Here is a 15,302-nt window from a genome sequence, read left to right as displayed (position 1 = left end):
ACTGAAGTCAGCATTCCTTTCTGCCCTACAGAAGCTACCTGGGGCTTCCTTTCACCCGGATTCAATCTCCAGACCTGTTTTGTTTTGTTTTGTTTTGTTTTGTTTTGTTTTGTTTTGATGCCAGAGCCCACACTGCTAAGAGCAAGCGTGCTGGAGCCCATGCAGAATATTCCCAACCGCTAAGTAGCAGCTATGGCCATTTCCCTCCCACATCATTAACTCCCCCCCTTCAGAAACCTGGACTCCTAAGTATTCCTGAGCCCCAGCAACTTTGCTTTAAGGAATCTGAGGCTGATGAGATTAACTGGTGAATATGCCTGGCACTTAAAAAACAAAGGACAACTCATTCTGTTTCCCTATATGGCCAGCCTTAGATTTCAAAGCTACTTTCCAAGACGTGTCTGTCTCTCCACCTGCACCATAAAGCATGTAAAGGCAGCACCCTGGCATTGAACCAGTTGCGTACCAGGGACCAAGCATCTGCACCGGAGGATCATGAGTCACAGGGCTAATCCTGGGAGTGGTGCGGGAGCAGGCTGGATTTGGAAAGCCCTTATATAAGCGTTCTGGGGCAGAGTTAAACCCATTGCCCTCAATTCTCTTACATTCCAGCTACTGCTTTGTGCCCCCCCCCCCGCCCTGATTTGAGCTGGGCTGACTCAAGCATTGCAAAGCAGTGCCTGGCCAGGCAATCACCAGAAACGTACTTTCTTACATTTCTCCCAAGCATCTGCTGACTAAAGGACAAAGCATCTATAGTATGGGGGGATGCTACCAGGTTCAAGAGCCAAGCTCTTGACCATTTGAGAGTAGATCTCTCAGGGACTGTTTTGAAAACTTGAGAATTTTCTTTTTAAAAGCGTACTGCACAAAACTAGGTACAATCTCCTCCCTCCTCGAGCATTATTCTTCATAAAATAACCTCTCATCTCCATAGAATATGCTCTCTAGGCAAAACCAGCACACAATTCCTTTTGGATTAGAAATCAAACAGAGCTGTGAACAGAAGAGTTGCTCTGGGCTGTCTTTAAATTACAAACCTGAAACCACTTCTTAGCTATTGGTGTGGTGCAGTATCAGAAAGGCAGGTGTAACACAGTTTCTTGAATCATGCCCTCCAGAAGTGATGTACTATATTATCACTCCCATCTTTCTACTTGGGATCAGCTATGTTGCTGGGAGATGCAAGCTGTAGCCCAAAATGGTTTGAGGATGCTAGTTAGGAAAAGTCAGGGAATCGCTAGCACAAAGGGCTTCATTTGAGCTGGGGCTTTCTTGGACTTAGAACCTGTTTTAACACTAAAATCATTTTAATTATTTATAATTAAATAATTATATATAAAATACATATAAAATAATTACAATTATTTTAATGGTAAAATAGAATGCTAAAAATGAGCTGCATCGGGTGCTGGTTTAAGACCTGGCTTTGCAAACTAGCATGGGGATCCAGTGGGGGCTCTCGGCACTGAGGTTGGCTGGTGACTCGAGGATGCTCTCTCCATCTTTTAACTTTACTGTGTATTTTTTAAACTCTTTTTATGCTTTTTATGTACGATCCTCCAAGAGTCACTTACATAGTGAGATGGGCAGCGTATAAATTTGATTTATAAATAAATAAATAAAATGCAGTCCTCCAGTAAGGAAAAAGGCACACACACAAATCAAAACAGAAAACCAAGGGCAGAGTAGGTGGCATTATTTCACCACTGAATAATCACACTTCCTTTTTCTCACAGAAATGGAACTGAGGGTCAAATTACTAATTTTTCAGTGAATGTACCATTAACCCTCTTAATGTTAGCTTTTTTTAAAACTTCAAGCTAGGAGCATACAACTTCTGTTGGCTCAAGGGCATACCAGATTTTGCACAGCATGTTGACGGCCCCACTCCAAAATGGGGTGCCCTAAGACCAATTTTGGGTGGAGGTTTCTGGGGCAAAAGGGGTAAAATGGGGCTATAAGCCTCCGTCAAGGTAAAGGTACCCCTTTCACCCCTTAATCCTCCCCCGAGGTTTAAGAGGAAAAGCACCTTAGCCAAGTGCAGGGCTTTATGGACTATAGGAAGGATGCTGTTGGTTGATGGTGGTTCTTGGGCCATACTTTTTGCATCCCTGCTTTAATTAATTGAGCACTACACTGGCCTTATCATGAGGGAGCATTTATGCAACATGTTTATCTGGAGATGTTGTTAAAAATCCAGGAGTCCTGAATTTCAGGCTGTAGCTTCTAAGAATACCAAAACTTTTATCTCATTTTAAAAGTCCAGCATCTCAAAAGGTCACTTCTAGCTTTCTGAAATTCACTGGAAAGAGAAATCTCTTCCTGCACTGTCTTCCTCTCCCATGTTCACAAATGAAGGCTTTAGAAGCAGATGGATAAGGTGTGTATAATTTTGGAGGGCAGAATTAAGTATTTAAAAATATACATTCCTGAGTCCTCGTAGGTTTCATTCCAGCAGGATTATGATAATGGGGGTATTTGAAAAAGATGTTTACTGAAAGGTTTCTCCCACTCACTAGCCTTTTTCAAGTTGATGCCATCTTTGATATGTTAAGCTAAAACATGTATAATTTCCAGCCTACACGGATGTTATCCAGCAGATTTGGGAGGGGACCAGCTTAGAAAAACCTGCTCTAAACTAGGCAATAATTTCAGCTGAAGCCAAAATGACAGCCCAGCAAGAGTTTGATTGCAGGAGAGAACTGGGAGCAGAGCTTAAGTATTCCTTTTTCTCTCCTAGTATTGCCTCTCTCTCAACAACCTTCTTGTTATCTCAGCAAAGGCTGGTTAACCTACTACTGTAGACTGTAAAACTGTACAAGACCTGACCAATTTAAAATGAAGTAAGCACACATACTGTCTTCTACTTCTCGTAATGTGAAAGCACTTAATATAAATTATGAAGTAACACCATCTTCACTGTAAAAACACATTTTTTGCAAAATGCATCTGGAAAGATGTTTTTATCAATTGCATTTGTCAAACTAATAGATGTTATACTTCTTTTGGTCTCAAAGCTGATCCAGCGTAAAATTTTCTTTGATCCGACTGATGGAAGTTAGAAGTGTTAGGAGCACAATTCTGCCTAAGAGCCTTGTTCTCTATGTCCTTCAGCCTAGATATGAGTTGTCTGGCTGGAGTGATCATGTGCTTAGAAAAGCACATTATGCATAAGTTCAATTTTGCCTATAGAAGCTAAGGAAATTTAGAGAGGATAAATGGGGAAATAGGTTTTTTTAAAAAAAAACAGCATAAAATCATACTGAAAAGAGTTTATTAATCATATGCAGCTGCATTTTATTCTTGCAACAATCTTTGTTTTTTAAATTACTCTTTACTGTGCAAGTGGAACCTGGTCCTTGAAAAGTTAATTTGGGGGCTCTACCTCAATTCAAACTCTTGCCAAAGCATAAGCCAAGCACCAGATCTAGACCTTTGATGGTTGCGTCTTGAAGTGGGAAGTATTCAGAAAAGAAGCATCTGCAATTTTACAGCCACTCATGGTCCTCTCACTGCATGAATCGCTCTGTCCCTTTACCTTTCTCTCCAAACATAAAATCAAAGCAGCTTAATCCTCTTTGGCAAAGCTGCATCCAATACTTTGTTCCTAAAATGAACTGTGCCAAAGCTTCATCCTACCTGGGAGTAAGCTGTACTCCGCTCTTAAGGAGCTAGGGAGCTGGTTGTGGAATATACTTTAAAAAAAAAAAAAGGAAAAACAGGTAGAGACTGCCATCACTAGAACAAGTGAAGGAGTCAAGAGGATATAAGCAGTTGCAGCTGCCTTTTCCTCATTTTACCTGTTCATGTAATCTGCAAATGCATGAGAAGAGTATGTGATGGTATCTGTAGTGCCTTGAGCAGAGCTTTGCTGGAGGTTAAATGCTGCTGCTCTTTCCAGGAAAGACCATTTTATGCTTGCTCTTTCCCAAAGAAACTGGCAGGCTCCTTCATACTCCAGTTGCCCTACCAATATATTGAAGAAGACAAAAATGCCTTGCCCAAGTCTGCAGACAATCTGTTTAATAATTTAAGCTTTGTTTTCTGCAAAAAACAGGAGCCTCTGGAAAGAGCCCAAGAAGATATTTTTTAAAAAGATAAACTAAGCATGAAAGGATTGCTGAACCCACGGAGCCCAACCCACTACTTTAAAAGACATTTCTCCCTCCCCAATCTGGACAGATTCCTACCCTCTTTAGGGCAATAGGAGAGTAGCCATGATAAATATGTAGATGCTCAACAATCCACAAGTCCAACAATTAAAAACCACCAAGTAAGAAACTGAAGTCTATGTAGTGTTGCTTCATAAGCTGCCATGAATCATGCTTGGAATGGTCACCAATTTTTGTCCAGTTATCTCTCAGCGCTTCTTCTTACCATTGCGAAGGAGTTTTTTGCGTTTGAGAATCATTTCATACAGTTTTTCCAGGCCTGGCTGGAGGCCTAGTCCACTGATGGCACTGCAACCTTGGATGTGGCTCAAGGTAAAAGTGTATAGTTCATGTAAGCCAAGACGTTTCTCCACCTCAGCTACAGGGAGTGCCTGGGCCACATCCTGTTTGTTGGCCAGGACTAACACAGGGATTCCCTGGTTGTCCGAGGAGTGAGCAATTCTGTGCAACTCAACTCGAGCCTCTTCCAAACGTTCAACCTCTGCTGAGTCCACCACAAAAACAACCCCATCCGTACGGCGCATGTAGGATTTCCAGAGAGGACGCAGCTTTTCCTGGCCACCCACATCCCATACTTGGAACGTGATGATGCGAGAGCCTCCCAGTGGCACCCGGATTTTCTCCATGTTGAAACCCTTGGTAGGTGCACTCTTGACAAACTCCTGAAACTTCAGGCGGTAAAGCAGTGATGTTTTGCCAGCTGTATCTAATCCAACTACGACCACATGCAGGGCCTGCAAGTGGGGCAGGAAAGGAGGCACGGGTGCCAGCTGGTTCCCCATCGTCATTGAATTGGCACCAATCTTGAAAACCACCAGTGGATGGATGATCACTGCTCACGGCAGCTAAGAAACTGGGGCAACAAGACAGAGTTAGAGTTAACACTTGGTTAAATCCATGAAAGCATACAGTATTTGTATTGCTCTAGCCATCCATGGATTATGCCTAAAGATACAATGTTCTCAGTGATTAAGAACAAAATTGAAGTCTGTCGTGTTTTCTTCAGGACCTATACCATATATGAACCTGCTCTTCAGATATCCAAAATAAATCTTCTAAATTAACAGATCTCTGAAATACCACAAGCCAAACCTTACGCTGACATATAAGAAAGAAAGCCCACCTACTTTCTTTCAATAGAAAAGCTACTGAGGCATTCCTTTGTGACATAAAGCAGACAAAAAGGGGATGCTGAAATCCCAGATTCTGCTGAAAACTCCTCTTCTAGACTACGCCCATATTAAGATCTCTCTTTACAATGTACTATTTGATTAAAGAATCTTGTGATCTCCAAAACTTGTACATTTTCTTTTGAGTTGGCCTAATAAAATTATTAGCTTAAAACAAAGTTTAGAATTTGTGTTATGACTAACATAATTAACCTTTACATTTTGTATTATAGGATTCTTTCCATTTATTTATTCAAAATATATACATACACTTTTTTTTAACAAACAAAAAGTGTTTTGGCACCTTAAATTCTAACAAATGCATTACCACATCAGCTTGAGTCCATTCTGATCAAGTGGACTGGGACTTATGAAAAATGTTATTACTACATAAAGTTTAATGGGTCTTAATCCATTTAATTCAAGTGGGGTTCAGTTTATGTAGTAAAATGTCATTAGAATACCAAAAAGTATTTTTATTTTGTTTACTGTACTGTTCTAAAGGACTAACAAACAACCCCCCCCCATTCATATAAAGGCCAGAAAAGAAAAGTTAATGATCAACCAAAATTAAGTGTCCACCCCCCACCCCAATTTTGGACAACTCATAAAAAAGAAAAGGTATTTCTTGGCACATACTGAGGCTTGTCTGATGGAAGCTAACCTGGTTCATCATGATAGAAAAGCTCAGAGTTGGATGAGGAGGGTATTTTCTCCAGTTTACTCCCCTATATCTTCAGATTACTTGACAAGGATAAATATAAATAGGCATCATGGCTTAGCTAAGATCTGCTGCCAAAGATTCCCTGAAACCACGAATCAATTTTCACCCAGAGGAATTTCTCTGTCGGTCTTCAAAGTGCTAATGATTACAGAAAGACAAGCACAAAATTTATTACAAAATAAATTGTAATATCTGCTCAATTTCTTAGAATGAGAGGCATCAGCAACATTCAAATCTAAGGTTGTGTCATGCTTTCTACTATGACAGCCACTGCATTATTGCTCTTAACAGAAAGCAATGACCATCACATATAGGAGGAAAGGATATTTGCAAATGATCACAAGAATAATTCCCCCCTTTCTTCTTAAACCCAGCTGGACCTGGACATTATAACCAGACTGAGGTATGCATGTTCAATGCCCCACGGCTCAAATCTAGCCCCTTGGGCTCCCCCAAGTGTACATGGAAAGAGTAAGACTTGTTCCCAAGAGCAGGCTAGGAAGCAGACAGATTTTAGGCTTCCTGAACCTACCTGATGCCTTGATACAGCAGAATACTTAGCTCTGCCAGCTGCAGGCGGTGCAAGATAGTAACTTAAAAACGTGGACCGGCAAATATTCAACCCACAAAAGCATCAGAGATGGAGCCTGCACACAAAGTTACTCCAATTTTCTATGAAGATTTTTTATTTTATTTTTGGCTTTCTTCCTATGATGCCAGAAAAAAAAAGGGGGGGGGAGTCGTTTTGTGGCCTCTGTAATTAAACTATTGAGAACTGACGTTGCCGAAAATCGCGCAGAGCGGCTTCTAGCATGCCAGGCAGGCGACCAGGGACCCCGCGCGCGCTACAAATCTTTTATCTCCGAGCCACCCATTTTCTTTAGAGAATCTGAACAGCCGAAAAGAGCTGAGCCCGCTTACAAGCACCACTCTTTGATCTGGATCCCAACCACGGGGCGGGGGAAGGGGTGCAATGCTCTGTAATCACTCCACGGAGAGAGAGAGAGAGAGAGAGAACTCCTCGCATACTCGGCGAGCTTTTCACTTACTCGGTCTTTAGATGTCTAACATCAAATTAAATTAGCACTTAAAACAGGCGCCGAGACCCAGAGCAAAACTCAGATCTGCCTAACGAGAACTAGCGGGAATTTTACCTCCATTGCGGATCCAAGCTGGCAACCGAGCGACCGCAGCCCGCGAACTCCCAGCCGCCACTGCAGAAACTCTCCGCGCGCCCGGCCGCCGCCTACCGAAGGAGGAGCAGCGCTCGCCGAAAGGGAGGCGCGGCTCCTTCGGCACCAGTCAGCACCCGCCTGGAGCGTGGAGGGCTGCAAAGGGGCGGAGCCTTGGCAGAGGCGGGAGCAGGTGAGGACCAACCAAAGGCTCGCGAGAGTTCCCGCGCCTGCCGCGCTCTCAAAGCTCGCTCCGGGACTTGCTTGAAAGGGTGAGCGAGCGCTTGATGCACGTCTGGAGCGTGGTCTCCTTTCTCGCTCCGCAGTTCTGTACCTTAGCCCAGGGTTATGCGAAAGAGCAAAATGACGCCACAGCGTGCCCCGAGGCAAATGGGCAAAATTTATTTTCTCCATCAGCCTTACATTTACTACTTAGGACATTCACTGTCCGTTTTACTTCGAAAAGTCGCGGTTCTGGAGCACGCTGAGCCCTACTCGCTTCTGGAAGACATGAAATCAGGATGGAGAGAGCACTCCAGAGCACAGGCAGAGCACAGGCTTCCTCCCTGGGAAATCGCTCTCCCAAACCTGAAATTAGGGACCAGCCATTCTAAGTCAAAGGGGTGTGTTTGCATAACATTGCCCATAAACCGCGGTTTACAGCCTAATGGGCTGGGTTCGCACAAATGGTAAACTAGAAAAGCCCACGGGGCTCTGTTTTTGTATGAAGAAGTTCATAAGCAAACTTAGGTCTGCACTTTTCTACTTCGCAACAAATTGTCATCGGAGGCACCCCAGGGCTTCCCTAACTGTCACCACTATCTGGGGACAAGGGCTCACAAGCCTCCTTCATACGACCAGGCTCAGGAGGAATCACCATTCACTCTAGCGCTCCAAAAAACAGGTCCTTGTTCTGGATATGGGCAAAATACCTTATTCTTTCTCCTGAGCAACCATAGTCATCGCTCCTTCCCCAGCAAACTGGGTCGGAAGTTTAAATATCCTTACTCGACCCATGTTTTTAAAGCAGCAGTGATGCTACACCGGGCGCACTGCTGTTAACTCCAGAGTAGAGACTTGCAGCTAGGCAGAACCTTCGGAAGAGGAGCTTGCTTCGCCAGTAAGCGCGCGGTCTCCCCTCGAAGTCGATCGGGACTTCTAAGATCTCCACGGCCCGCCGGAGGGAGGCAGCGGGGGTTTCCAAAATGCTGCCTGTGCCCCCGCCGCGCCGCTTTACAAGGAAAACCCGGAGAGCAGCTTTTGCTTTTCGCTGCCCTCTGGTGGCCAACAGAGCCACGCGCAGGGGGGAGCGGCTGGCGTCTCTTGAGTTGCCAGGCATCGGGGCATTGTGAGTCTTCACCCGCCGGGCCTCCCTGGCGGCACGGCTGCGGTTTCTTGCCACCGAGGAGCGGGCGGCAGAATGGCTGCCCACCACTGGGAAGCGCGCCGCAGGCAGATACTGATGGAGAACCGGCTACGGCTGATGCAGGTGGTCGGAGTGGGAGAAAGTCCAGCGCTGATAAAGGGGCAGCTAACGCCGTGGTGGGGGCGGGAAGGAGGGTTAGGTAGAGGCGGAGCAAAATGGAGGGGGCGAATATTGGCAAAAGTGAGAGAAAATGGAGGCCGGCACGGAATAGCGATTAGGGGAGCACTGGAAAGGACTGCGGAGTCCTCTCTTGAATGAAGAGATTTGCTGTTAAAGGCTAACACATTAACTGAAGTAGGAGCTTTCGTGAATTGTAGTCTTAAAAAAAAGACCTACCCCGGAACTTCTGATCATTGGAGGCCATACATCTTTTTAAGCGTGGTGACCTCCAAGTTTGTGGGACTGTAACTCCCGAAGTGCGTAGGCTAACGTTCCTAGAAGGCGCTAAGATAGGTGAACCATAGTACATTTCTTCACCTTCCACGTGGAACAAACCTAAGCAGGGGGACTGCCTCCATAGAAATTGCCCTGTCTTAAGACTGGGTGCTTGTGGCCCAGGCTTTTATTGTATTTTGTAGTCGCCTGACCTCAAGAGACCCAGAAAAGAACAACTTTCCCATCTTTTCTTATCACCTATGCTGCTGTTCTTCTTTAATCAGAAAGTATGTTTATGAAGAAAAAGGCAGAATAACTGCATAAAGTGTTTTGGCTGATAAGACTAATTGCTCACTAACCCTCCCCCCACCCCACAGAGTACTGTGCTGAGTTGGTGTTTTCTATCCACACTTGGGTTGTGGCAGGAAACAAAACCAGCATGACATTTGCTAACCCCATGCAGATTGCTTCTCACCTGTCCCTATTGCTTTGTTTACAGTCACCGGATTTCCTTCCAAGATAATAAGTGACAAAGCCTGACCAGTTTTACATACTTTGAAGCTGCCCTGGTCAGAGTAAGGAGGAAATACTTTAGTAGTTGTACAGATGACCTGAGGCTAAGGATGAAACTAAGGCAACATCGTGGGAATATGGCAGAAAAAAATGTTACCAGGACACATTTGCACCTTGGTTAGGTGCGAGTGGGGAAAGGCTTAGTCTGACTTACAGTAGTATCTGGAGAAGCCCAGGCATGCCAAGGATTTTTAGTGGCTTCTCCTGTGATTCTAGGATGTGAAAAGCCTTTTCTCTCTCCAAAGCAAAGTACATGTGCTTTGCTCATGGCAGGCCTGGAATTTTTTGGATTTTTTTCCTGGCATTTTTGGATGTGGGCTGGGAAAGACTCCTGACATGTTTGCCCTGGAGACTGGCTGCCATTGCCAGCACAACCCAACTTGGAGGTCTTCAAATATGTGGACTTATACCTGTGGGGAGCACCAGATGTTTATCCTGAAGGCAGAGGGGCTAAAAGAAAAGTTGGGTGGCAGGCGCCAAAGGGAGAAGAAATATCATCAAAAGCCATAGGGTAAACAAATGAGGAAGTGGGGACACACTAAGGAAGAATAATGGAACACATGGAATGCAGAAAACAGAATAATTTCAGAAAAAGTAGCAAGAAAAAATTCACTCATCTGTTCTTATAGCATGCACAATAAAGCTACTTATCCATCAAAGTAAAGGAAAAAAAGGAAGCTACAGTATAGATTGAGCTAACCAGCAGCAGAACAGAGATGGGCAAGTGGAAAACAATTGACTTCCAGGAGATGGAAAGGATGGAGGGAGCCAAAAGGTGGGGTAGGAAGGATTCACCAATAGGAGACTTGAGATGGAAAACAAGTACAGGTAGTCCTCAGTTTAAGAAGGAGTTCTGTTCCCAAGGTCTGTCCTTAAGTTGAATTTGTATATAAGCCGGAACAGTATTATTGTAGAAGTGTGTAAGTGGTATTGTGTAATGAACTCAAATCATTGTGTATTTAACTTGAATTTTGCTACAATAGGTTCTGTTCTTAACTATGGGTCGTCTGTAACCCGGGGACTACCTGTATACCAGAAGTAGGCAACTTTTTAAAAACTATTGGATATATCTGAATTTCAACACGTTTTGAGTAGTGTCACTAATGCCTGCAGGATTGATTGTATCTCATGGCCAGTTAAAAAAAATAGAATTTATCAGGAGGCAAATTGATAAGGTCGCTGTCTTGTCTGCTTCTCCACCTCTCTCCAGGATGCTCTCTAGTGCCCGAGTTTCTGTGAGATGTTTAATTTACAGCATTCCAGATTTTCATTTTTAAATTAAAAGAATCAGGGGACAGATCCTGGCAGGCAGAGGGGCATTATCCAGTGGGAGAGGGTCAATAAAGTCAAGAGAGCAGCTATAATTAGACAGTCAAAATTGCCATCTTAACTTTTTTGACTTGCAGCCACTTGTGGGCAAGTTTCATCCTGGGCACCAGGAAGGCTGTTGTTGGATTTCACAAACTTAAACTGAACAGACATTTGCCAGGGAATGTAATTTCTCAATTCACATGCATGTGTGTTGGGGGGGGGGGTACAACGACACACAGGAGAGCAGAATCTCAGAAGAAAGTCAGCAACAAGTTTCAAGGGAGAGCAGACAAAATCCATCCACCACTTTGTGCTACAACATGAGGTCTCGGGAGCTACCACAAAAAGGTAAAGGAGGTGGGGTGGGGTCTAAAACATGTCACTAAAGGGAAGAGACTGTTTTTTTTATTTATATATATATATATATATATATCAGCAAGCACCTCTTGTATTTACCTCCAGATAGATAGATAGATAGATAGATAGATAGATAGATAGATAGATAGATAGATAGATAGATAGATAGATAGCCCTAGCATCTGGCAAAATCTGCTACCCTTTTGGTGAAGCCTTGGGAAAGTAATATTCAAGGAATTCAAACAGCAATTTTTTGACCTGCCATGATCCTGGGTAGAACAAACACATATAATCAATGGTGGCTGCATTAAACAGGTTATGAAGAGGTCTTTCAAATGACATTGACTTGAATTTGATTTCACCCTGGGACCTGTTTTGAAAAATGATGCAGCTGTGAAGTAAATTAGTTTTCCTCAACCTAGTGTCCTGCAGATGTGGTAGACCATAACATCTGTCCTCCCCAGCCAGGGTGATTGATGGTGTGCTGGTTTGGAATGACATGGGTTTTGTCCCGTGTCTGGAGAATGGGGGAGGCTGGAATAGGTTTTCAGTGTACAGCAAGGACAGGCAAACGTTTGGGGCCAGGGGCGCTTTTGGAATTTTGACAACTTGTGCTGGGGACACTTCAAATAGAGTTATCTGGGGGCATAGCCAAATACTGAATGTGCATTTATCAGAAGAAATACTATCCAACCAATATATCCAACCACGTATTCTACTGTCCCAATGAGACTGAAATGAGACTCAGTGGTGGTCCTATAAAGGTGATGTTATTTATTTTGCAGTATGCCAGTATTGACCACCTAGGCCTGATTACCTACAACTGATTTAATCTACACCCTCAGGTGGTTTCACAAAGGATAAAGTCTCAGTGCCTATCTTTTTAGGAATTGACCCCGATAAATAAATGAGCTGAACTGTAGGGTAGTAGTTACAAAAGCTAATCAGAATAATCCAAAAATCCAGCAAATGTTGGGGTAATGCTGAAGAACAGGTCAGATTGCTATAGGATCTACACCATTTTCAGTACAGTGTAGGATCAGTGGAGAAGCAAAAAGTACTTTTTAGAACTATTTATTTATTTATTTATTAAACTTGTCCCCGCCCATCTCCCCCCAATGGAGTTTAAATGTTAAATGTTAAAAAGCTGATGGCAAGACAAATGTCAGAAAGCTAGTTGTTTAACATTTGTACCCGTTTCATTTATTTGGTACAATGTAGATAATAACTGCATTTGAGGTGTATGAATTGCCCTCTAGAAGGTACTTCTTCAAGTTATAAGAGAGGGTTACTCAAAATTGTTATTTTGATAGCTCTCTTCAAGACTATAGCAAATGCAAAGCTACTTTAATTTCCATAGACTATAAACTGTTAGTAAATCTTACCAACCACTTTCACTGGAGGCTTCTGCATAAAATTTTCCAAGGCAGCAAGTTAGCCAGCAACCTTTTCTAAAACAAGAGGCCATATTACATGGTTTTACTGTACTACGAAGTAGTTACTCTGTGAGATTTATACTAACAAGAATTATTAGGTGTATAGTCTCTCATACCTAAGTCTGAACACTGACACATTGCAGGAAAGGAAGAGCTTGTACAACACAAATACAAGAGTGAGATACCTGCACACCTGGTTTAAATAATATAGTGCCTCTGGAGGTTGTAGATTCCAGCTCCCTCTGCCACAACCAGCAATGCCAACAGCAATGGGTGGTAGAGTTATAGTTCAAAACTTCTGGTGAGCTACCTTGCTGTTCTTGATGGCAGAAGCGTCTTCTCCACAGTTAAGTACTGCAAAATGATACTGAAAAATAAACACTCAAATATTGCTCTCCACATGATCTGGACTAGCATTCCCATAAACTCCAGACAAGTACACAAGGATTACGGAAGTTGTATTTCAAAACAATTAGAAGTACTATATTATCTAGGCCTTAGATATTTTATATGAAAACACAAAACTAGTATTTTATTTTAATTGAAAATTATAAGTTGGAGCAAGATTGAGTTAATAAACTTATTTCCCATTAGTGAAGTGAAAAGAGAGTCTTGGTTCACTGAGATCAATTAGCTAAACACAACTAACAGTGCAGCCCTTTGGTTGAGTTTATACAATACAGTGATCCATAAATTAGAGAACCACATTTTAACTTAGCATGTTTAGTGAATCCATTGTGAGATCATGTTATGGAGTATAGTAAGTTGTACAAACCCAGGAAATTTAGTTTTGATAAACTATAAGCAAGGCATGTGAACATCAAGCATCTTTTTGTAAGAGAACCTTAATTCTTGGATAGTTGAAAGATGAGGCTGATCCACGATGCTCTGATTTTTTATTTATTTAGGTGTCTTCAAGTCAGTCTTGATTCTTGGCAACTGCCTGGACAAGTCCATGCAGTTTTCTTGGCAACATTTTTGGAAGTGGTTTGCCTCTTTCTTAAGGCTGAGAGGAAGTGACTGGCCCAAAGTCACCTAGCTCTCTTCATGCCTAAGGCACGACTAGAACTCACAATCTCCTGGTTTCTAACCTAGTGCCTTTAACCACTACACCAAGCTGGCTCTGACAGATATGTTTGCACTGAATGGTTTGCACTGAACTTACCTTTACAACAGATGTGCAAGGAAACCTCTATCATCATCATCACTATGCTGTTAGGGATGGGTAAACTAACTTAAAAGAGAATGGCAGAGTTCTAGAAGATAGTTCTGCTAGCTTAGACAATTAGACTCTCAGAGAGATGCTACAGGTTACATCTGCCTAAAACTGCATTCTCTGAACTGTAAATAATCTTTCCCCCCACCCACCTCTAAGCATCATTATTTTCAATGTGGTCACCTGCATATGAAAGATTTGTAGTAATCATAGAATGATCTGTTACATAGTCCACAGCCTCCAATTAAATTCACTCCTCATTTCTTGCAGAGATCATGCAGGAGCATTGCCAATGCAATACAGAGCATGTTCCAAATCAAAGTGGTAAACTGATGAGGAGATATACGGTAAGTAAAATAAAAGTTATGGATAAAGGATACTTTTTTTCCTGTATGGAAAATGTGTCTGCTGCTGGAGACTCCAGTGCTCATATGAGACCCATTCCAGTTTAGCTCAGGAATGTTGCCCCCCCCCCAAAAAAAGCTATTGGACAACCCAGAGATTCAGCTTCCTTTATGACCCTTCACCTCCCAGATAAAAGGAACATGCCTGCTTCCCTGTTGTCCCTCTGCTTTGAGACTTTTTCCTCTAGAATGGTGCCCACAATCTTCTGGACCCACTTCATAGCAGAACCCTGGCTGAAATTTTAAATGCATCTTGAACCCTTGAGAAGTCAAGGCAATGGGAACAAAAGGCACGTTCTTGCCAGTCCATTTGCCTCAGAATGAGAGATGGTGCTGTAGGGCTCAATAGATTTTTCTGGGTTGAACCTTTAGGTAGGATATTAGTGCAGTTAGCTGTGAAAGGCCGTTCTCCTTTATCTACTCTGTTCTCTGTAAGGCTTCTGGCATTCTCTGTGGCTTGGTTCTCTGTGACTCTGGGGCCCATTACCATTTTGTTCCTCTGACTGGCATGCTTTCTCCATCTTCCAAAGCATTCTTCCAACATGTTCTAACTATAAAGTATGGCTTCGGGGGGATTAGGAACCAATCGGCTGTATTTTCTCTTCCAGTCTTTGGACTATATACAACAGTGGTAACAACTATGCAGCTGAAAACGTAGAAGAAATCCTGTTCTGTAACTGTGCTGTAGAACAAAATGCCACGTCTGAACGGAATATCTGCCAGAGTGTACAGTAAAGATTAATTTAATCTTTGGGAAACTTTTGACAGTGTAATAAAAGGTCTCTGGAATCAGACCCACAATATGTGCCTTTGTGTGAAACTTTGCTATGAGTTCTCGCCATTTCCCCCCCTGAAACTTCCAGCCACAGCCCAAACTTGCCTGTAATCTCCTTCCTTTTGAGGAACAGGTTTGAAAAAGATTGGAAAGGAATCTGGTAGGACAGATTTAAGTTGTCATGCTAGG

The 15,302-nt window shown here is 42.9% G+C and overlaps 1 protein-coding gene and 1 long non-coding RNA gene across 3 annotated transcripts; one reads left to right on the top strand and one right to left on the bottom strand.

The window, feature by feature from the left end:
* Nucleotides 1–3,273: 3,273 nt before the first annotated feature.
* On the bottom strand, nucleotides 3,274–7,342 carry ARL4D (ARF like GTPase 4D). 2 transcript variants are annotated; one of them, XM_088143327.1, is made up of 3 exons: nucleotides 7,223–7,307; nucleotides 6,009–6,206; nucleotides 3,274–5,028 (listed from the first exon to the last, which is right to left on the bottom strand). In XM_088143327.1, exon 3 carries the CDS (start codon nucleotides 4,961–4,963, stop codon nucleotides 4,364–4,366), a length of 600 nt encoding a protein of 199 aa, XP_087999453.1. In that variant the 5' UTR covers nucleotides 4,964–5,028; nucleotides 6,009–6,206; nucleotides 7,223–7,307; the 3' UTR covers nucleotides 3,274–4,363. The 2 variants fall into 2 exon arrangements, with proteins under 2 accessions (XP_087999453.1, XP_015743017.1); XM_015887531.3 differs by lacking the exon at nucleotides 6,009–6,206 and having other exon boundaries at nucleotides 7,223–7,342.
* Nucleotides 7,343–8,549: 1,207 nt separating this feature from the next.
* On the top strand, nucleotides 8,550–15,133 carry LOC148215434 (uncharacterized). Its single transcript, XR_015796599.1, has 4 exons — nucleotides 8,550–8,729; nucleotides 11,165–11,273; nucleotides 14,205–14,281; nucleotides 14,947–15,133. It is a non-coding gene; the product is annotated as an uncharacterized LOC148215434 (long non-coding RNA).
* Nucleotides 15,134–15,302: the final 169 nt, after the last annotated feature.

The sequence above is a fragment of the Python bivittatus genome, unplaced genomic scaffold (assembly GCF_059951505.1).
Source record: "Python bivittatus isolate LINGU-HERP-01145 unplaced genomic scaffold, Pbiv_v1 ctg000410_np1212, whole genome shotgun sequence".
NCBI lineage: Eukaryota > Metazoa > Chordata > Lepidosauria > Squamata > Pythonidae > Python > Python bivittatus.
The sequence above is the reverse complement of the archived record's forward strand: the minus strand, read 5'-3'. Positions and strand labels throughout refer to the sequence as shown.